Source organism: Hemicordylus capensis, chromosome 2 (genome assembly GCF_027244095.1).
Source record: "Hemicordylus capensis ecotype Gifberg chromosome 2, rHemCap1.1.pri, whole genome shotgun sequence".
In the NCBI taxonomy this organism is placed as follows: domain Eukaryota; kingdom Metazoa; phylum Chordata; class Lepidosauria; order Squamata; family Cordylidae; genus Hemicordylus; species Hemicordylus capensis.
This window is the reverse complement of record NC_069658.1, coordinates 317,598,915-317,615,947: the sequence shown is the minus strand read 5'-3', so window position 1 is coordinate 317,615,947 and position 17,033 is coordinate 317,598,915. Positions and strand designations below refer to the sequence as shown.

General features: G+C 40.2%; 2 protein-coding genes across 3 annotated transcripts in view; one reads left to right on the top strand and one right to left on the bottom strand.

Moving 5' to 3' along the window:
* Positions 1-9,074, top strand: part of OGN (osteoglycin) — a 46,039-nt gene extending 36,965 nt beyond the window's left edge. For both annotated transcript variants that reach the window (XM_053301079.1, XM_053301080.1), the window contains 3 exons: positions 4,861-5,063; positions 7,247-7,342; positions 8,722-9,074. In XM_053301079.1, the coding sequence (XP_053157054.1) occupies positions 4,861-5,063; positions 7,247-7,342; positions 8,722-8,892 (470 nt within the window). In that variant the 3' untranslated portion in view covers positions 8,893-9,074. The remainder of the gene's footprint in view (positions 1-4,860; positions 5,064-7,246; positions 7,343-8,721) is intronic.
* The window catches only part of CENPP (centromere protein P), a 281,077-nt gene that overhangs the window by 231,958 nt on the left and 32,086 nt on the right, over positions 1-17,033 (bottom strand). The window contains exon 6 of the mRNA XM_053301081.1: positions 15,610-15,706. Coding sequence (XP_053157056.1) covers positions 15,610-15,706 — 97 coding nt within the window. The remainder of the gene's footprint in view (positions 1-15,609; positions 15,707-17,033) is intronic.

The following is a 17,033-nucleotide window of genomic DNA, read 5'->3' as shown; positions in this document are numbered from 1 at the left end:
TCCACAGACAAGGGAGGCTGAGCATATGCAGCGGGCCCTGTTGGTACAGGTTTCAAATAACTGTGGATGGGTCTTAGAGACCTGGTTTCTTTATCTGTGGTGCGAAAATAGGCTAAAATCTACCTATTCAGAGCTGTGGAGTGGCAAGAAATGACTTCCAGTGCCACTTCCCGTTGCTATTGTAGAGCACAGAGCCATTTTGAGGTTCTCTCAAAAACAAAACACTTTTGCCAAAAATTCAGGGTTTTTTGGGGGGGGGTTCGGGGGCATTTCTGGAGTCTGCAGAGCAAGGTACTGGTGCAGTTCTATTCTTATTTATCCTCCCTTCGCACTTTATAGGCATTTTTTTCTGTTTGGAACCTAACCCCCTAATTCCCATAGAGTTAAGGTTTTGTTATTCACGGTTTCTGTATTTGTGCCTATAGGTGATAACAGAACCCCCACGAATAATGAGGGCCACCTATATGCAGAAAAGATTTGTTTTTAGGGGGAAAGCAGGGAAACTGAAATTGCAAGACTGGGTGCTGCATAACTGAACTCTGACAGCATGAAGGCAGAATAGAGTGCAAGCCTTTAGTCCAGTAAAGGGGAGGAACTGCAGCTCACAGTCAGAGCACATGCTTTGCATGCAGGTAATTTGTATATTTTCCTCCTGTCCACAACCTCTTTCACCCACCTATATTCAGATTTGATTCTTATTTCCTTAAATATGCTCAAAGATTTAAGACATTAGAAGAGGACAATCCTTTCCAGCATCTGTTAAAATCTGATTGATATTTCTAAACTTCAGCTTTTTAAAAGTTGAAATAAGCTTTTTCATACTAGTTGCTGTTCTACTGAAAGAAATCAATCAACTTGCTGCTTGGTTCCCATTCAGCCTAGGACCTGGGCAAGGGGAAAGGATATGCATCTTCTGGTGCACAACATCCAGTCTAAATTTCCTCTCCTTCAGGAGCATTTAAAGCCATTAATTTTTATCCCCAAACAACTAAAAATATATTTTATATAGGCTAAGAGAAAGCATTTTTTTCTACTAATCCTAATTGAGTTCCTACAGTTTTTTATACATCCCTCCTACCCGCTGCAGGACTCCTTAAACTGCAAAGCCCTTAGCAGCTTAAGGGATCCTGGTATTGGGTGAGCAAGGACTAGGTCTTGGAATGTGTAACCTCCCTAACCTTAGATTCCCTCAGAACTCTCCCACACAAACCAGGCAGGAAGAGAATGATATAATACCCCACCCCAGCACTTTACTACTCAAGTTCAGAGCTGTACAGCCAGCCCTGAATTCAAGTGCTTCAGCATAAGTGCACTATAGAGCAGGGAGAGAGATAGGTTCAGAAGGAAGGTATGGGAAGCACACCTTCCCACACCCCAAAACCTTTCCACCCTTAAGTCTATATCAGGGCTTCAGAACTATGCCCTTCCACTTGGTTTTTGAATGACAACTCCCATCATCCCTAGCCACAGTTGTCAATAGTCAGGGATTATGGGAGTTGTAGTTCAACATCTGGAGGAGGGCCAAAGTGATACAGCCTTGCACTATATGCTAAAATGCTGTGACCAGAAGCTTGCAGCCAGCTCCAAACCTTCATATAACAGTATAGATAGGGAAGGGTTAAATACCACCAAACCCACACTGCTAGAAGAAAGTTTGGACAGTAAGCCCCAAACCTGAGCACTTTAACACAATCAGGAGGATAGGACTGCTCATGCTGTAGCACTCCCATTTGGGGTCTTAGTCAGCAGCACCAAATACAATTGATAAAGTGGTAGGTAGCTTTGTATAATCTGAGGCACCAATGAACCTGAAAAAGGAGCTGTAGATAGTGCTATTGCTACGCAGTTCAGCTGTTTGGGGCTTGCTTGAACATGGCACAAGAGCACTATAACACTGGTCTAAAGGATTGTTCTTTGAGGCACCAGACAGCACCTTAGAAGAAGCAGTGCAGCACAACCATACTGGAAACGCATTGTGATAGTGTGTCCCAACTCCCCATTTGAGAGGACATTGAAACTGACCAATAAAAATTGTCCAGATGCTACCTCTTGACTTGAGCCAAGCACAAAAACTCCCCCCCCCCGAAGAATAGCAAAGCTTTAGATACAGAAAGAGTAGTTAACCAATGTTTTAGAAAGTATATTAAGGGATCCAAGAAATAACTTTAAGCAGCATTTTGACAAGAATTAGTGACAACATAATACTGGTTTATCTTAAAGGACTATTGTAAGGCTCAGCAGCGAACAGTTCGTACACACCCATAGTTGCTGTGTGGGAAATGATCAGTGTAATAGTAAGTACTAGCTGACCTGGCACAGAGCATCTGCGCCCCTCGTTCTCCCTGTCTCTCCCCATCTTCATGTCGTTCTCCTCCCTTCAGCCCCATATCGTCCCCCCTTCAGCCCCATTTCATTCTCCCCGCCCCCCTGCCATTTTTTTCTCCTCTCTCCTCAGCGGCTGGCCAGCCTGGCCACTGCTTCTCCTCCCCGGCCATCTGGCCTGGCTGCCACTTCTCCTCCCTGCCTGGCAGCCGGCCAGCCTGTCCACCACTTCTCCTCTTCAGCCTGGCAGCCAGCCAGCCTGGCCGCCACTTCTTCTCTAGTGTTCCCTCTAAAACATGCACATGTGCGTGCGCTCACACATTTTTGGATGTCTGCTCAGTTAATTTTAGATTCCACTCAGGTTGAATCGCGATGGCCCCACCCTGAATGCATGAGCGCACACACTGCCTTGATACTGCCGCCCAGAACAAATCTAATTCTGCACACAGATGAAAAAAATTAGAGAGAACACTGTTCTCCTCCCTGCCCGGTGGCCAGCTGGCCTAGCAGCTACTTCTCTTCCCCGCCTGCTCAGCCATTCTCCTGGCCAGCAGTATCTTTCCGCTTGTACCCATCGCTAATTGGCAGCTGCTCGCAAACTCTTGAGAGAGCTACTACGCATGGGTTTAGCGACAGGTACACTTTAGAGAAATATATATAAAGAAGATTGTAAGTAAGGATTCTGGAACAATGGAGAGGTTCTAGGAGACCATTCAATCACACCTTTGTGCAATTAGAATCCCTGCCAGCCACTAACTTAGTTTGGCATACTAGAGTCTTGTAGTCTTGTTCTTCTTTTAGTGTAGACTCATTTGCTTAGCTCTCCTGACCACCCAATAAAGCATCAATATTTACGGTTTTTCTGCCTTTCTATGCCCCAAATGTCTAGAACTTGAGGAAACTCTGTACCTTTGATCTGTGCCTCCTCATGCTTTGAATCAAAATCCCCATAATTGGCTCAAGCACCTAATTTCAGATGTGAGACTGCCAGTGGACAGTTACATGCTTTTTTGTGTACAAGTGAATCTGTAAGCACCTTAATTCTTCTTTGAATCTGAAGGGCTTTTTCTTTTACAAACCTAACATAGTTTGCTTATTAACTACTGTAGAGGTATTTGGCCATTTTATTAAGTACAACTTATGACATGATGCAACCAAAATGAACTACTTTTTAAAGTTCTGGGGATGAGATATAGTTAACTATTTAACTCTTTCATTGAAAATAGTAAAATGTGTTTTATTTTCATTAGACAACATCCTTTATCTAAAAGAGAATCACTTTTCTTTTGTTTTAGTAATCTGCTGACTATTTCTGATGTTAGCAATTTTCCTGCAAATCTTGCTCAAAACATTGCTCACAGCTAATAATTGTGCTTAAAGCAAGAGGCTTAAAGTCCTGGGGATAGATTCAAGAGCCTAATCACACAAGTACTTGGTGAATGGAACAAATTGCTTAGGAAAGTTGCAGATGTTTTTGAGAATTGTGTGTGTCTGTCTGTCTGGTGGGACATAATTTTAAGTCCTTTCAGAAGGATTTATGGTCTGTGTGTCAAGTCTCAGTATTAAGGTAGGACTAGATTACTTGACTTGTTCCTGATTGGCTAAATAGACATGAGCTGTTGGTGCATAATTCTTAAGACAAGTTGTTTTATTTCCACTTAACTCCAGAATAATAATTAGCATTTATATAGCAGTTTTGACTATTCAAACATCATATGTTAGTTTTAAATTTGTAAAAAATTTAAAGGAGCAACAAAATGGCTCTGCACTTCAAACTGCCAGCCAGAAATGTCATTGGAAGTAATTTCCGGCTGCTCAGGAACTGCAGACAGGTGGAAATTGCCTATATTTCATGCCTCAGAAAAAGAAACCGGGCCTCTAAGATCCATCCGCAGATACATGAAACTGTGATCCACAGATAACAAGGGTCTTCTGTATATAGATTACTGGATGCAGACCTTTTTCAGCTCATTAGTCTACCATTTAGATCTCTCCAAGTCATACCATCCCAGTCACTGTAGGCCTAATCTATTACAGGCACTTCATACCCAAATTACAAGCACAGAAAAGTCAGTCACAAAGCCCCATGCACCTCACACAATCTATAGAGAGAGAGAGAGAGACAGACAGAGAGAGAGAGAAAGAGAGAACACACAAACCTGGAGATTTAATATGAGAGCAAAAGAGATTGTACACACACACACACACACACACACACACACACACACACACCAACTATTATATATTAGCCATTCCTCAATTGAGCTGTCTGAAATTTGGACAGAATATGGGGCTCAACACTCAGACGTTCTATGTTAAATTTCTGACAATTTGGACAAATAGTCTAAATTTCTGACAATTTGAATAAAATAGTAAATTTACTTTTACAATTTAGAATTTTCAGGGCTTATAAGGTGGAGGGTCAAACAGCAGTCCAACATTATATTATACAGGCACTCCTGTAACTGTATAAAACATGTACCCTGTTTAAACCACCATCTACAATCTTAATCTTTTACTATTTTGTTTCTTTTCAAGCCACTTTAAGAAGAATTGATTTGACTGGAAATGCAATACAAGAAATCGAAGATGGTGCCTTTTCAAAGCTACCATTATTAGAAGAACTTTCACTTGCTGAAAATATGCTTAAGAAGCTTCCAGCTTTACCTCCCAAACTAACTACATTGAATGTAAACGACAACAAAATTACAAGCAGAGGAATTAAAGCAAATGCTTTCAAGGTAATAGAACTTATAACTACAATTAATTATCCAATATAGCACCACAGGCCTCCTTTTGTTAGCCTACTTTCCTTAAAGAAAGTAAGCTTAAGAGATCACCTGACTTTTTTAAATTTTAATTTTAAAACTGAAAATTTATACACACACACACTATACCCAGTGTATAGTTGGGTATAGTTGCAGTGAATGACACATAGGGACACCTCAGTGGTGTAGTTTGTGATGATGTCATCCAACCCAATTCAAGATGGTGGACATGTGATCATTTGAGGCACAGGTGGGAACCGATTTGGACCAGATCTGGTACAGCTGTAGGAACACATAGAGACACCTCAAAGGCATAGTTTGTAACAATGTCATCCACCCCGATTCAAGATGGTAAATGCATGAACATTGAGGAGCAAGTGGACTAACTTTTGAACTAACTGATTTTGACCAAATTTAGTCTAGTTGTTGAGATAGTGAAAGGAAAGTAGGCAGATTAGTTCTTACCAGAACCACCTGTTTTGCCGCAACTAATTAGCATGGCATGATACCACCAGTTAGCGACAGCTTCCAATCACTTCCATAACTATTTGACATGAACTGGGCTTAGCACACTAGAGGGGAAAAAACCTATGTGGAAAACTGCATATTACATTGAACATGTAGTTTGCCCTTGCATTTTCCTTTTTAAATAGCAGCCATGGAAAGTGAAAATCAGGATCAGGATGGATGTAGAGAGGGAGAATAACCCTTTACTCTCATGTTGTGCTTCAATTAAACTCACTCTCCCAAGCTACTGTTTGCTCCAGAAAGCCTTCCCTCCCAGGACAAACAGCAGCTTCGAGAGAGGGACAAAATTCATTAGGACTGTGGCACGGGGAGGATTAAACCCCCATCCCATTCCTCACATGGTACCAATCCTGACTGCCCCTTTCTATGGCTGTTATTTAAGAAGAAAATGAAAGGGCAAGCTATACATTTAATGTAAAGTACAGTTAGGTTATGTTAGAAATATATCTGCTTTACTGAGATAGCATGCATAGAATGAGCGTCAGGGGTCATCTGCTAAGATTCTGCCATACTATTTTTATATCTCCCATTTTAAAACTGAAAATGAATTCAATTACAAAAATGTTTTCAACCCCCCTAAACCAATATTGGATGGGATTAAAGAAACATGCATCTAGCTTTGCGTCCTTAAGGGAACTTGGTGCTTGTGTTTCTTAAACAGCAGCCAATCATGCCACATGGCAAATCACAATTTTTACCCAGTTAGACTTCCAAAAGCAGAATGTGTTCTAGCACCCAGTGGTCCCTCTAATTTTTCTCATCTCTGTGTGGAATGAGTTTTGTTCTGGGCGGCATGTGCATTCAGAATGGGAACTTCCTGATTTGACCTGAGCAGGATCTAAAACTAAATGAGCACACATGCATGCACACGCCTTAGAGGGAACAGTGATAGCACTCAGGTCTGCTCTTTGAAGAGAGAGAGAGAGAGAGAGAGAGAGAGAAATGCAAGATCCCCCAGGATATGTACTAGTTTTTCAGCATACCTCAAAAAGCTCACTGGATCCCAGTCTATATATGCCATCTCACTCTCTCCATTCTGTACCTCATTTTGCCATCCTGACTTCTACACATACTCTTTCCTACAAGTGAATCAGCCTCCTTTTCACCCCTTCAAAGGAACTGCTTCTACAATGCCTTCTCTGAACCACTATGGCCTCACCTTTTCTGCAACTACTCATTTTTACTCCTTTGCAAATCCCAGTGCTATATTTCAGTTCTATCCATCAATTCTGCAGCCCAATCCTCTGCATATTTATTCTGAAGCAAATTTTTAAAAAATTCAGATTGGACTTACTTCAATGGCAGCCCAAGTTTGTAAACTCTTCTCACTTCTAGATTTAACTTTCCTACTTATTATACAATCCTTACAAGGCTATATAGATTATTTGTAAATGTAACTTATTAAAATATTTGTATCTTACCCTACAGTACAATGCTGCTCACAGTGGCCAACAATAAAACAGATAAAATAAATTAGTAAAATTCTAGTTAAACTGAAGCATGGATTTATTAAGAAGTTTCAGTTAACTCCTACACAAGTGTATATATTCTGGTTAAACTGCTTGCAAAAGGATCAAGAAATGCTATCCATAACTTTTCTTTCCTCCACACTTTTTCCCCCCTTGCAGAAGCTGACCAATTTGTCATTCCTCTACCTAGGACATAACACACTGGAATCTGTTCCTGTGAACTTGCCAGAGAGCCTGCGTATCCTGCATCTTCAGGTCTCAACGTACTTTGTGGTTATTGCTGTACAAACATACTAGGTTCACACACCACCCCCATTTTCCAGAACTCTCATCGTTCACAATTTTTTAAAATCTTGCTAGTATGCAAGAACCCCTATAAGAAGCAACAAGATACAACAGCACACAGGATGACAGCGCATATGAGTCATCTCACCACTTCACCTTTTAACTATATAAAAGTTTATAATACCAGAAAACCACTGCACAACAGAAACAATGCACACATGCAGAATATTCTGCAAAAGAGAGATATAGATTTAAAATGCCCAAGTGGCAAGATTACAGAGCTACACACTCACTCTCTTCATGGATATAAGTACTTGTATCCATGAAGTGTATATAATTTCATTGCGGCAAGAAAGGTGCAAGAATGGTACCTTTCTTATGAGGCAAGGCTACAACACCTGGGGCTATTTAGTTCAGAAAAAAGACTGCTGCGGGGAGACATGATAGAGATCTATAAAATCATGCATGGTGTAGAGAAAGTGGATAGAAAGAAGTTCTTCTCCCTCTCACATAACACTAGAACCAGGGGTCATCCCATGAAACTGAATGCCAGGAAATTTAGGACCAGCAGATGGAGGTACTTTTTCACACAATGCATAATCAACTTGTAGAATTCTTTGCCACAAGATGTGGTGACAGCCAACAGCCTGGATGGCTTTAAGAGGGATGTGGATAACTTCATGGAGGAGAGGTCTATCAATGGCTACTAGTCGGAGGGCTATAGGCCACCTCCGGCCTCAAAGGCAGGATGCCTCTTGAGTACCAGTTGCAGGGGAGTAACAGCAGGAGAGAGGGCATGCCCTCAACTTCTGCCTGTAGGCTTCCAGTGGCATCTGGTGAGCCACTGTATGAAATAGGATGCTGGCCTAGATGGGCTTTGGGCCTGATCCAGCAGGGCTGTTCTTATGTTCTTAAGGATCTCATAGTTCAAGGTAAATGAACTGCTTAGATGACCTATAATCTTCCATGGGGAATATATGAAATATTAAAACTTAAGAATATCGGAATAGCCTAGGTATACCCCAGGCTTGGCTGGGAATAGCATCCATAACAGGCAATATTAAGTAACCTCACTCAGCAAGGAATGTTTCTTAGTAATAAGTTACAAACTCTAATGAAGGGACAGGTTTTTAGAGAACTCCCGTTTGTGACTTTATATAAATAGAATTCTTATGAATAAACTCTTTCAGTTCAAAACACCATATTTGAATTAACTCCAATATACATTCCAATAGCACTTTACAAAACAATAATTTGTTGTACTTAAACAAAAAAAAAATTCACTAGTACATCTATTAATTAGGTCTGGTTAAGTCAGCCATTTCAAAATTCATTTTTTTGGTTTGCAGTTCAACAACATAACCAAAATCACAGATGAAACCTTCTGCAAAGCAAATAATGTTACCCGCTATGTTCGTGTACACATGGATGAAATAAGGATGGAAGGCAACCCAGTCATCTTGGGAAAGTATCCCAACGCTTTTATGTGCTTGAAAAACTTGCCTATCGGTACATACTAATAATTGCTAGCAAAACAGGAAATGGTAAAAAAAAAGTAGGTAAAATTTATTACCTTATATCACTGTTTAAATATGTCTATGTTAACATTTTCCCACGTATATTCAAAATCTTTAACAGCTATAATGTATTTAGTTCTGCCTTAAATAACTTGATGATGAAACTGAAGCTTCTGATTTAATAAGCCTGAGCCTTTTTAATTTTATTTCTAGAACACAGACTCAAACATGAAACTCATGGAATATGCTTTATTCATAGAAACCAACTTATATCAAGTGAACAAAAACAAAACACTCCTCACTTCTATTATTACTGAAAGGGGAACATCACATGAGAAATAGCAGCAGAAGGGTTGCATTCTTATAGGACCACTTGAAGTAGTATAGGACGTAATGCCCAATATGGGGGAAATCTGCTGAACCAATACGAACTTTTGTTATTTTCTATTCAAAAAGAAGAAGCTGTACTCATACTGGAGCTTTCTAATAGTGGGCAGAAAGCACCAGCCCAAAGCCATACATATAATTTGTTCATGTCTTCTTAGTAGAAAACCTACAAATAGTCAGGGCTCAGAGTTTCTCAAACTGTGATTTGTAACTTTACTGAGACTGCTAAAAGGAAGTAGCAAGGCTGTGGGGGGAAACTTCGGCTCCTGAAAACTCTGATTTCAGTTTGAAACTATTTAACAATGGGAAAGTGTGTGTAAGAGCCAGCGGAGACATGAGAGCTAGATGGGACTGAAAGGAAACACTAGTTTTGTAGCAGGCTGGGAGGAAAGCAGCAGCACAACGAATGTATGAATCAAGCAGGTATATCCAGTTAATTGGCTGGTGTTGGGGAGCCATATGGGAAAGGAACTTACTTTTTGACATCCACCCTGATCCTACTGGCATGGCATAGCACAGGATACTTATTAACTTTACAAACAAATGCAGGATAAGGTCATCAAGAAAACAAATGGAATTCCTAAGGTTTACCTTACTATTAAATTAGATTTAATTTTTAAAATAAAACCAACCATGAACACACACAGAAACACAAAATGCTAGATTTGAAGTATGGTAAACGGATGTCAGAAAAGTGACGAATAAGAAATGTTCACCCTAGTGACTGAGAACAGAAGAAGAAACAAGTTGTTTTTTCTAAAATAATATAAAAATTAGTCCTGCAGTAGAATTAAGCTGCTTAGAGAAGTTATAGAATTTCCTTCAGAGGAAATCAGACAAACAGGCACCTGTTAAGATGGCTGTTTATATAACAGCAAACCGATATAAAAGTGTATCTATTACTACTACTGAAGTGTGCATCCTTACATAAATACATTGGAGTTTTATGAGGCTTAATACTAAAATGAGAATTCAGTGAATGTAAAAATCCAGTGTATCTATCAGCTTGACATACTTAAAAATGTATGCCCCTCAAAAAGCCCAATTCTGCCAATTTTCTGCAAAAAACAAAACAAAACAAAACGCAGGGAATTTTTTAAAAGAGCCACAAAATGGCTCCATTCAGCAAAATGGTGGCCGGACATGGCCTCAGAGGTCATTTCAGGAACCACAGACAGACAAATTTTCACTATTTTTGTATCCGCGACTGACGTCATCTGTCTACTGCCTAGCTGTTGATACACAAAACTGCAGGTTCCAGGAGCACAGATAACGAAAGCCGCCTGTGCATTTAAAATGTTATTTATATAAGGCTACAATCTTATGCACACTTACTCAGATGTTCTGCTAAGTTTAGTAGAGCTTTCAAGTAATCATGCACAGCACAATTCACAAACACCACTTGTGAGGCTGAAGATCTCTCTGTCTCCTCTAACTACTGCAATATAAACTGTTTTGAAACTGTGGGATCTGTAATCAGCCCAAGTCAAACCACTTTTCACAAATGGAAGAAAAACCTATGGCTCATTTCAGCACAACAGTCCAAGTACTTGACAGACCTAAATCATCTTCAAAAGCACCTCCTTTATCAGTAAATTCTGATCTGCACTCACTTTCTCTTTCCATTGTTTTGGTTATGTTTTATTTTCTGGTTTAATTATTCACTGGTATTGAAGCCTATTTTACAGCTATCAAGCACTACTGTAACTATACTATTTTTGCAATACTATGTATCACACCTCAGTTACATGATGAATTTATACAATGTGAAGCCTTAAAAAATACTGTTTGGTTTTAGTTTGCACGTGTTTCCTATTGTCTAGAACTCTAAATGTCAAATAAAATCAACAATCAAAAAGATAAAGGGATCAGACCTTACTATTCCTTTGACAGCATCTACTCTTCTGTGGCATGTAGACCAAGATGGTGAAGCCTCATTCTTGTTAGTCTCTCCTTGAAGATTTGGGCATGTCATTTGGGTAATGTTACCAGACCTAATTCCTGTCATCCTAACCCTTTATCTATTTGACCTTCTATCCATTCTACCTAGAGCCAGCTGGACTACCCCTTCCTCTTCCTCCTTTCTCCAGAACACTGGTGATTCATTACACTCTCTCTCTCCTGAATTGTAAGATAGAAAATACACTAAACCCCTTCTCCTCATCATTCTCACATAAATATATTTGGGGAAATTATAAACAGGTTGTGATCCAGCTCCCAGACCTCCCTGATGATGATTCCAAGTTGGAACTTTCTACGGAGAATGGTGCATGAACAGAAGCCCACACTGATCACTAGCAATGTGCACGGAACTGGTCCCATGCACTCTTGGGAGGATGGGGGTCGCTTTAAGGGGCAGGGAAGGCGCTGCCTACCTGCCAACCCCAGCCTTGCCACTTCCCCCCATTGGGGCTCCTCCCAAAAGTGGATGCATGGGCCTGCAATGTGCCTCCTTGCAGCTGGGATCAGCGTCATCACACAAATGGCCAGCGTGCTAGTGAAAAGAGGCAGGGCAGGGGCTGGCAGGTGGGCAACGCCTTCCTTGCCCCTTAAAGTGACCCCTCTTGTTTCCTCTGAACCGGTTTGACTGTGGGTTGCCGGAACCAGTTTGGCGCTCCTAGAATGGATGGACTATCTATTAGGATGGTCCGTCCAAAAAGGCTGCTGGACCGATCAGGGTTTCGAAGTTGGTGCAGCCAGTGATTCTGTTGATGCCCTGGTGGGAACCTGGAATAGGGAACTCAGCAGAGCAGTAGACATGATTGCTCCTAAGAATCCTTTCCGACATGCTTCTAAAATGGCCCCTTGGTACACTAAAGAGTTGTGGGGCTGAAGCGGCTGGGTAGGTGACTGGAATGCAAGTGGAGGAGAACCCGGCTCTAATATGAGAGAATGCAGCATAGGACGCATTTGAAGGCTTATGCGGGAGTGGTGTGTGCAGCAAAAAGATTTTGGTATGAGCTCATTGCATCTGCAGGTTCGCGTTCAGCAGAGCTATCCCAGGTTGTGAGGAGTTTGATTTCTGCTCCTTCTGCTTTAAACCAGTCCCTGGAAACATTCTGCTGTGATGCTTTTAATGGGTACTTTGCAGACAAAATCTCCTGTGTTCGGGCCGACTTGAACTCCAATACTTTTGCAGGGTCTATGAAGAATGTGTCCAGCAATCCCTCTTGCAGTATTAGATTGGATCAGTTTCAATCTGTGACTCTTGAGAATGTAGACAAGCTGCTTGGGGTGGTGCAGCCTACCACTTGTTCTCCAGATCCCTGCCCAACTTCGCTGCTTCTATCTAGCAGGGAGATTGTTGGAGGTGGACTGGTTAATATCATAAATGCATCGCTGAGGGAGGGTAGGGTGCATCCTTCTCTGAAGGAGGCAGTGGTTAGACCACTTATCAAGAAGCCTTCCTTGAACCTCTTAACGATGGATAGTTACAGGCCAATTTCCAATCTCCCTTGGTTGGGCAAGGTGATTGAGAGGGTGATGGCCAACCAGCTCGAGCCAGTTTTGGATGATCTAGACCCATTTCAAACTGGCTTTAGAACTGGCTATGGGGTTGAGACAGCCTTGGCCGGCCTGATGGACGACCTTTACTGGGGAGTCGACAGAAGGAATGTGACTCTGCTGGTTCTTTTGGATCTCTTGGCGGCGTTCAATACCATCGACCATGGTAACCTTCTGGATCACCTAGGAGAGTTGGGGATAGGAGGCACTGCTTCTATCTTCTTCTTTCACTCCTATCTCTTGGGTAGATTCCAGATGGTGGAGCTTGGTGACAGTTGCCCCTCAAAAAGGGAGCTGTTATATTGAGTCCCTCAGGGCCCCATTCTGTCACCAATACTTTTTAATATCAACATGAAACGTCTGGGTGAGGATATCAGGAGATCTGGTGCTGAGTGTTATCAGTATGCTGATGACACCCAAATCTACTCCTCCTTTTCTTCTTCATCATCAGGGAATGAGCTAGACCCATTAGTTCTAATGAGCTAGACCCAGCCAGCTAGACGGCTGTGAAATGCACTCCCGGCAGAAATCCATAATCTGAGTTCATTGCTGGCCTTCAGGAGAGCCCTTAAGACCAACCTGTTTGGCCTGGTCTTTCAGGGTTTTAAAACTTTTTAAATTGTTTTAATAATGATTTTATGTTGTTTTTACAGTTTTTTATTTTAGTAGTTAATTGATTTTAGTTTTGTTTTAATGTAAACCACCCTGAGCCATTTTTGGAAGGGTAGTATAGAAATAAAATAAATAAATAAAATACAATAAATAAATAAATGGAGCACCGAATGGCTCCATGCACATCCCTACTGATCATTGGGCACAGAGAGAGGAGAGGTCATCAACCATTGAATCCGGGACCTGCTGCTCAGACCTTTAGGTAAAGAGTTCAAATCAGTCTATACATCATTAAAGGCTCTTGACTCTAATAGGGCTCCCAGTGAAGAAGGCAGAGAGCACCTTTCTTTTTAAATTCCCTGCAGCTGCACCTGAAGGGCAATGACTGAGGGATACAAAAGCTTCATTGAACTTTATATTTTGTTGGATTAACTACTGTTCTTGGGAGCTCTCTCTGTCAGTGCCTCTAGTACTCAAGTTTGACTGACCTTCAACTCCAGCATCCTGCTGCTGATTGTTTTCTGTTTTAGGTCAATCCCTTCAGAGATTTCCAACCTATCTAGACTAAGACACAAAACTCTTAAAACTCCTCTTAAGTCAGCTCACTCTTTCATCTCCATTTTCTGCTGTTAAACACATGACAAAGCTGTAGAAGTTTAGATTCCTTTGTGCTACCCAAAAGATTGCTGGGCATCATGAGGATATGGGCATGTATATTGTTGTCACCTTAAGCATCTTGCTCATTTGAACTGCCAAGGTCAGTTAGAAAAAAGATCCATATACAGACTTTATGCAACTTGTGTTGTTCCCTCAAAATCCACTGCAGGTTATGACAGCCATGATTAAGCAACGGTGAGTGAGATATAGATTAGCACATCCCCTATCCCAGAATTTCCAGGGAATGTATACCTACTGTGAGTATTCAGCTAAGCATTATATCAGCAGCAACATTACAACTGTTATGGTTAATGAGAATTCTGCTTCAGTCCAGGTTTTGAAACCAACTTTAAACAAGAACTTCAAATTCTGGGTTAAGCAAAACTCCTTGTTTGTTTTAATTATAGTTCATTGCTAATGCATAATACTTATCTTTGGTTAAGGTTGACAGAATTAGTTTTCAAGAAGTGAAGAATTACATGGTACTGAAAGCCCACTTTTGACTGCTTAATCATGATAAATCAGCCAGCAGTGATCTAGAGTTTTCCAAAAAATTAAGGAATCTGAATTTTTTCTGGAAACCTTTCCAATACCCTACATAGACTGTGAAACAATATGGCTTATTTACTAAATATACAAGTCAAAGTACCACTTCTATGTTAATTTTGAGTGTATAAATAACTCAAACATTTTCCTAATAGCTGCAAATATTTGAACAGAAACATTCAAAAAAGTACATTTAATAGACTTTCTCTATTCTCTCTATTCAAAATGCATTCAGTTTTACATGGTAGCTTTATTGGATAACTTCAAGAACACAAATAATGTTTTCCTCAAACAACTTCAGCTCAGCAAAAGAAATGTGACACTGCCCTGTATTTACTTGAAATGAAACCAAAACTAATCACAGTTTTAGTGATAGTTTTAGTTTTACACTATCCACGACGGAATAAAAAAGTCTAGCTTTTGCTATGCAAATCAAAACAAAATCAGTCAGGTAAATTCATAACTTGATTTTTGGTTTGGACTATTATGTGTAATTTTGTTTCTATTTATTTCACAATAGAAGTATTGTTCACAAATCTTTGATCTATTTTTATACTGTTTTAACAAATCCCCCTGATTACAAGTCAACAGAGTTGGAGGTGTGTGACAAGATACACATTTGTATTGGTTTCTATTCATTATGTTCAATGGAACACAAACATTCCATTGTATTTTTATAAATTAAGAATATACTGCAGAAAAAGAGAGTGAAAATTTTTCCATTTCAGAAAAATGACAATGAATTATTATTTTTTTGTCCTATATCACTGGCAACCTGCTGTGGTCCCAAAACATCTACTCCTGAAGGTTGGCAGGGAGGGGACTCCAAAGCAGGATGCATATTGTGCAAGGTTTTGCAGCAGGGTAGCAGTATCAGCAGCAAGAAGAGAAGTCACCTCTCCCCTTGTGCAAGCTGTACTATTCATGCAACAAGCACAACTCAATAGGACACAATGTCATTATTCCATAACTCAGGAAAGAGAAAATTTTAAAAAATAGAAGATTTCACACTACCTTGAAATGTGCAAAAGTGCGCTTCCGGTGTTTATACCACTCGGAAAAACAGGAGAGGCTCTTGAAAAACAGCAAGAGATTTCCACTCTCTTCAACCCTAGAAAAGATACGAACTGCCATGAAATTAATTCTGCTGCAAATACATTCAAACACATTCTGATCGATGACTGTAATAAAGTAAAGTAAAATACATTCAAACACTACTTTTTTCTAGATTCATTTTGTGTTGCACAGAACTTTATTAGAACTGTTCAAACCTGCTGCTCCATCTAGGAGCTCTTCTATATAATCAAATTGAACAAAATGTACACTTCTTCCTCAGCAGTAATGCACCATCATTTTGTGAATCTTCTGTTTAAGACTTTTTCAAGATTAATTAAGAAGGCCAGATGTTTTCACTCTCCAGAGCATGTCTTTTTACTAAAGAAAGTAATAGCACAGCTGTCCCCAAGATCTATTAGGCAGAAACATTATCAAGAACAATTTCTCCCCAACATCACACAAATGCAGTGGATATACACTTTACCCAATGATGTCAAAACAATTTAATTCAAAATGTGAACGTTATTCCGGTTTTAGCTTCTGTCCAGAACTGAGCTTCTCAGGCTTGGAGGCTGAAGGGCCAATTTGAAGGGACCAGAGAGGATATTCTAAACTGTTTTGAAAAAATAAACTAAAAATTAACCAATTGCCAGGGCCAGATGGCATCCACCCAAGTGTTTTGAAGCAATTCAAATATGAAATTGCTGATCTCCTAGCAAAAATATGTAACTTGTCCCTACGATCAGGCTCTGTACCAGAGGACTGGAAAGTAGCCAGTGTAACTCCAATATTCAAAGAATGGGGATCCAAGAAATTACAGGCCAGTTAGCTTAACATCTGTGCCAGGTAGATTGATGGAAAGCATACTTAAAATTGTTAAAAATATAGAACAGGCGTTGCTGGAGAACCAACATGGCTTCTGTAATTCTTGCCTCACCAACCTTTTGGAGTTCTTTGAGAGTGTCAACAAACATGTGGAAAAGGTGATCCGATTGACACAGTATACTTCGACTTTCAAAAAGCTTCTGATAAAGTGCCCCACCAAAGACTCTTGAGTAAACGTAGTAGTCGTGGGATAAGGGGACAGATTCATGTGTGTATTGGTAACTGGTTGAAGGACAGGAAACAGAATAGGAATTATTAAGTTGTTCTAATCATGTTAATGTTTTAATGGTTTTTAGATTGTGAACCGCCCAGGGACTTTGTTGTATAGGATGGTATACAAATGTACTAAATAAATAAATTAATGGACAGTTTTCACAATGGAGGAAAGTAATATTAGCAAAACTTCACAGGAGTGATTGGCTAGGCAGTCCAGCTATGCTTTGGGGCTAAAGTGGGAAAATCAGCTTGGATTAGGGGTGCAGTTCTGAGACAGTATC